Source organism: Aplysia californica, unplaced genomic scaffold, assembly GCF_000002075.1.
Source record: "Aplysia californica isolate F4 #8 unplaced genomic scaffold, AplCal3.0 scaffold00344, whole genome shotgun sequence".
In the NCBI taxonomy this organism is placed as follows: Eukaryota; Metazoa; Mollusca; class Gastropoda; order Aplysiida; family Aplysiidae; genus Aplysia; species Aplysia californica.
This window is the reverse complement of record NW_004797614.1, coordinates 57,762-63,895: the sequence shown is the minus strand read 5'-3', so window position 1 is coordinate 63,895 and position 6,134 is coordinate 57,762. Positions and strand designations below refer to the sequence as shown.

Genomic DNA, 6,134 nt, shown 5'->3' with positions numbered 1-6,134 from the left:
ACACACACACACACACACACACACACACACACACACACACGCACACACGCATCCATAAAATAAATTAAGCACAAATATAATTTTTCTTCTTCTTCCTTCTCTGCTCTTTATTGAGAACAATAACGAAAGAACTGCTGCTGCTGTTGGAATTAGTTGATGACGTTGTCGATCCAGGAGAGCAGGTTGTGCACGTCAGCATACACTCCAGGGTTTCGTGGTGCGGCACAGCCGTAACCCCAACTGACCACGCCTAGACGAAGGGTGAGAAGAACGACATGAGGAATTGTCATGAGACAGAGACACACAATACAAGTTCATTCCAAGCACTTCCAAACTCACGTCGAAAAGGCAAATCGTTAACAAGTTGTTCAAGTGTTTGAAACCAAGATTGCAAACTTATTCTTCGTGGGAAGGGGATGTGAAAATGTGTTCCAGAGGTATGAGGAGATAGGAGAAAGGTTAGATATTGACTCATCCCTCTGCATGCGTATTAGTCCACATATAAGTCGTTTAGTTTCTACACGAGTAAATTACAATAAAGACATAGAACACCCCCCCCCCCTTTCCTTTTTTCTCCAACCCCGACCCCAAAACACTGGGTTTTTTTCTTTCTATTAATCATTGGGCAATACAAGTAAGTATAAATGAAGAAAAAGGTTTCGTTTCTCCCACTCTTACCCGTAAGTGTCCATTCGCCATTTCTGTATGTGTACAGAGGGCCACCACTGTCACCCTGCAAAGGAAGGTAAGTGAAAGAATTGGGTGGTTATAAAATGTACAGAAAGGTGACCATAATAAGAAATAGAATATTCTGGTACAGTATGGTATAGTGTGGTATGCTAACTAACGCTGTGATTTGGTGTGTTTTGAAGGGTGAAGTGTGGTGTGGTGTGGTGGGGTGTAGGTTTTAATGTGTCCTTTGTTATGATATGGCTATTTTAGGTGTGAGACCAGCAACTTAAGATTGATGCACATTAGAACCTTGTCTGAGAGTAGCAAAATACTTTCAGATCACTCTGATAAAAAAAGTAAGCTTTTGGTATCTTTTACAATCACATAAAAACTCCATAATTCTCCTTTTCTATTGCCAGTCGATCGCCTCCGAAGTCCAGGTCACAGTAAGAAGAGGCATGTAGTTGGAACAGGCCACGAGGAAGAAAGTATGCGTTTTTAAAGTGTTGTTTTTTTTTTATTGGATAAGTGTTTTATGGCGCTCACAACTGCGTATTAATAAGGTCATGTGAACACAAGGCACACCTTAAACAATTTTCAGTAGTTAGGAAATTTTGAATTTTGCCCAAGTGGCGACCAATACCTACCCTTATCGATTTTGGACCACCAAGGGATCTTCAATGTACGCAACTTGCACTCGGGACCTACGAGATTCTTCGCCCTTACATGAGAAGGCAAATGTTAGATCTAACCTACCATAAGTCAGGAATGTAGCTGAAAGACAGCCGTAAGAAGAAGCCAAGGAGTAGCAGTAGAAAGGCTGCAGAAAGAGTCAGGAGCCCAAAGGATGGGGCAAAGGAGGTGAAGGGATGGGGGCAGAAAGTAGAGACGAAAGCAGACAATAGAACATTCTTAGAAGCAGGAAAGAATGTTAAAGAAGAAAATTTAGAGAAGAAAATTGTCCGTCTCAATCCGGTTTCGCACCCGGGACCTCTTGAATGAGAGGCGAAATACACCTTAACCTCTAGACCACGAGAGCCCCCAAAGTACGTGTATAGATTTATGTGAAACCGTTACACTGAAAGGAACGACACACAATGAAAGTGCTGAACTCACAAAATTTCGAGGATGGTTTGTCGGTGAAGTTTGTTTTTCTTTCTTTACTATTTCTATCTGTTTCAAGTGATTTTGCTGGTGTAAAATTTATTTTTAATTTTAAAATTCCATAAAATTAAGGGTGACCTTATAGGAGTCAGGTTTCCCTTAATCTCCATACAGAACTACACAGAACTGGGAATAACACGCAAATACTTTGCCCAGCAAAAGCCATTTACTGTTGTTCCAATTTTTTAAAATTGTTTTATTTGTCATTGCAATCTGTTCTTGTTGAGAGTTGTGCGTTTTAATCAAACATAATAAATATACTGTTTCTGGTAGCAAATGATTTAATGTATATTGCAAATCATTTACACTTTCTTCACTCATGAAGGCGGAACAATCTGAGCATGTATTATTTTCTCTTTCTTTTTATTGTTTTTTTTTTGTTTTGTTTCATCTGATAAGGTTTTGAATCCTTTCTCATAAGGAAATTTTCTCATATGTTTTAGGGACGCGCAGATAGCTAAATTCGTGTTATGTTGTTACTTTTGTTGCTATCATTGTTATTGATATTCGTTATTGCTGCTGGACCTGCTGCTGCTGTTGATGTTGTTGTTGGTGGTGGTGGTGGTTGTGGTGGCGGTGTTATGTAGCTGTTGCTGATATTGCTGTTGTTGTTGTTGTTTTTTCTTAGATTTTTTATTGATGCTGTTGTTATTGTTATTGTTATTGTTGTTGTTGTTGCTGTTGCTGCTATTGATGATGATTACTGTTCGTGAATCCTTACCTGGCAGGCGTCAACACCTCCTTCTGGCTCCCCAGCACACATCATGGACGTGGCGTCGAATTCGAGTGGGTAGCGACTGGAGCAGGTGGAGTCTGGTTTGATTGGCTTATTTACCTGCTTGAGTTTCGAAGCCATTTCACCTCCTGGGCGATGAGAAACAGATTGAATTATGTTGATCTAAACAAACATGTTCGCATGCGTGCGCGCACGCACTCACGCACGCACACACATTCAGACACACACACAAACACATTTTCAGACACACACACGCACACACACACTCACACACGCACACGCACACACGCACGCACATATATAAACACACATTAATACACACATACAAACACACACAAACACACACGTACATACACACGTCCATCCATGCACCCCCCTCCCCCCCCCCCCCCCACCCACACAAACACACATACACACACACGGCAGAAGATATTCGGAGACGTCTCCGGCGAGCACCCAGGAACTATTCGGAGACACACTCCCGCGCACAGATACACTGCTTTTTTATGGGGGTGGGGGTTCAAACTGCGCATCGTTTGCTGCAGATCCCCGTATAGCCACTAAAACTGTGACAAATTAATTATTTCCAAAAACATTTCAAATCTAACTGCAAAATATCAAATTATGGGTTAAATGCCCCCCTGTAACCCCCCATGTTTTTTACTTAGTCTAAAGGCACAAAGCATTTTGAATGGTCTATCTCCGTCGTAGACGTTTCCGAATAGATACTGCGCGCACACACATACACACACACACACACACACACACACACACACACACACACACACACACACACACACACACACACATGCGCACGTGGATACCGTAAGAAAGGGTTCCCCATCCTGCCACGATAGCAGGCTCTCCGCCGAAGTAAGCCTTGCTAGCGATACACGCTGGTTGGACGTAGTCGTTTGTGGGCGGTTGAGTCGTCAGGGTAAAGATGGCAATGTCGTTCTCAAAGGTGACGTCACTGTAACCCCCGTGCACACTCATTGCACTGAAGGTCAGGAGCACCTGCAGAATTGAGATTTCCACTGTTACTTCAAAAGTTTCCTTCAATTTCGGAATGATCGAAGATACAGTTGAGTCATTTTTCTTAGGAGGAGCACCGAAACCTGGGAGAGAGTAGGAAATGGGTACGGCAAGGGCACAGGGGTAACGGACAACCACTGGGGGACTAGGATGTCGCTGGATCCACTCAAAAAAGGTAACTATCAGAGCTCATGTCTCGAGTCTCCTTCTAGCCAATAGACTTGCAGCTGACAGAAGAGGAAAAAGGAACAAATAATGTAATTACTCTAAAGTACATATCAGTTCCTTAGATCTGACCTAGGTGTCCATGTGTGTTACTCAAGTCATAAGAGGTTTTGCTCCTCCTGCTGTAGTATCTGTATAGTACTTGATATCACTTGACTACTTGACGAGGGGGGGGGAGGATGGAGGAAAAGGCCTGCTTGAATTCCTAAACGATATGTTTTAATTTGTTTGCTTTTCGAACAGACAGGAAACGTGTGCCATGTATTTAACCTTGCCCCCCCCCTTCCCTCACTTCTCTCTTCCGTCGTGAGTGCCGCGTGTAAATATCTACATATGCGTTCGTGTTTGTGTGTGTATATGTGTTTGTGTGTATGCGTGTACGTGTGTGTGCGTGTGTATGACGTGTATGTGTGTGCACGCATATGCGAACTCGGCAGGGTCCATGTCTTTCTGTTTCGCTAATGTTTCTTTTGTGGAACAGTTTTCGAGTCATTATCAGGAATGGCTAGGAGAACCCACAGATTCTGGGTGTAGAGCATGGGACTTGCTTAAGACGTGTTGTATTTTTGAAACCTGACGTCATCAGGTTGAGCGTGCCCTTAGAAAAAAATATTCTAAGCTTTTATTTTCAAATATCCTACATACAGAAGGTCATAGTTCATGATTCCGACACCGACCCATCAGACTGAGCCACTGTTTGTGACCACCCAGACTGATAATCAAAGCTGGAGAATTGGTATGACGGCCAACGGAATCAAGCGAGATTTCTGTCGTTGAAAATACAAAGCTTTAATTATTTAGATATCGCTCTGTATTTCAACCTATTTTTTCGAAAAGTCAGCTGTGAATCGTTTCTCTGTATTTCTTTAAAGACCATTTTTGGCAGGGCCTATTAATAAGACTTTCAGTCCGGAGCAGTCGCTGATGAGGCTATGTGAGTGATATATAATCCTTTAACTAGTGGGTGGTTGGCAAGTGCTCTGGTGTGTTTACCTCTTTCTTTCCTAACAGTCTATCGTAATTATTATTCCTCCTTCTTTTCTTTGTGTGTTACTAGCTAGTAATGCCTCTAATATTCGGCACCTATATGACCAATTTGGGTTGCTAGTACCGTTACATTCTTACAAATAAAAATCCGTCTACTCACACTGTTGGGGTTGCTACCAGACATAGAGTGCATTCCGCAGCGGGCCATGTAGTTCCTCGGGCGTCGTTGACTGAAAAGAACACATCAACTCTTATGAAGACGTAGAGGACACAATATATTATGTCTTAAACAGAGTACCAAAATCAATGATGCTACACATTTTGAACCAGTATACAACAGAACAACATATTTGGGGAACCTAAACAAATGGGTAACGGGAAACGATCAGGGAAACGTGGCTTTTTTTAGAGTATCCGAGCAAAGGAATGAATGGAGAACCATGATCGCCGATGTCTGTCGTAGTTCTGACACTGGATGATGATGATGATACACAAATCAGAAAAGCACATTTGCTTATTCCATGGTATAGATGTTCTTACCCGACTTTTTAACGTTTCAGATAAAGAAAACAGAATTTCAAAATCGGCATAAATAAGGAAGTTGTGGCTCTTTTGAAAAGTACCTCAAAACAGTGCTTTCTCAATAAGTTAACTTTGCAATAATTACCACAGAAACGAGGCTGGGCAAGAATAGACTATGAACAAAATTATGGTACCGAGTTCTACAGCGCACAATGATAAATTATTATAATAGATTTACATATTTTGTTTGTTATAGGCGAAGCTTAAATTAGGTTAAATATTGTTTTGTAAGATGAACCCCTCCTCTCTTTCAGAAACGGAACAAAACCTCATTATCAGTGTCAGTGTCAGTGTCAAAAAAAACATTTACTACCACTCGCTTTTTCATTCGTCATAAGTTACCACATTTCCTTAAAACAAGACTTAAGGTAATGTTTAATGTAATTGATGCCATCAGAGTTGCTACAAACATAAAGTGTCGCATCTAAAATAGACAAGTGATCCATCCCAGGAAACAATCTTGGTCTATATTAAAGAGTCTGTACTGTTAATTAGTTTTTTGAGAGCTTGTGATCCTAAAAATTCCAAATGTTTTTCCTCAACTCAAAGATTGAAAGCAACACTATGGGCCACTCATCTATTTGAAATAGGTACTAGACAAACGACCTCAATGGTGCCGACGGTTACATTTTTAATATTGCCACGTTGGGTACATTTTTAGGGAAAGGCATACTAGTTGTGTACACAAAAAGTAGGACCAAACCTTGCTCATTAGAACCCCTATTTGAAAACG

The 6,134-nt window shown here is 41.3% G+C and overlaps 1 protein-coding gene across 1 annotated transcript in view; it reads right to left on the bottom strand.

Annotated features, from left to right (window-relative positions):
- Positions 1-77: 77 nt before the first annotated feature.
- LOC101864313 (trypsin alpha-3) overlaps positions 78-6,134 on the bottom strand; it is a 14,995-nt gene continuing 8,938 nt past the window's right edge. The window contains exons 4-8 of the mRNA XM_005102822.3: positions 4,980-5,049; positions 3,397-3,589; positions 2,558-2,700; positions 679-733; positions 78-250 (exon numbers count right to left, since the gene is read on the bottom strand). Coding sequence (XP_005102879.2) covers positions 150-250; positions 679-733; positions 2,558-2,700; positions 3,397-3,589; positions 4,980-5,049 — 562 coding nt within the window. The 3' untranslated portion in view covers positions 78-149. The remainder of the gene's footprint in view (positions 251-678; positions 734-2,557; positions 2,701-3,396; positions 3,590-4,979; positions 5,050-6,134) is intronic.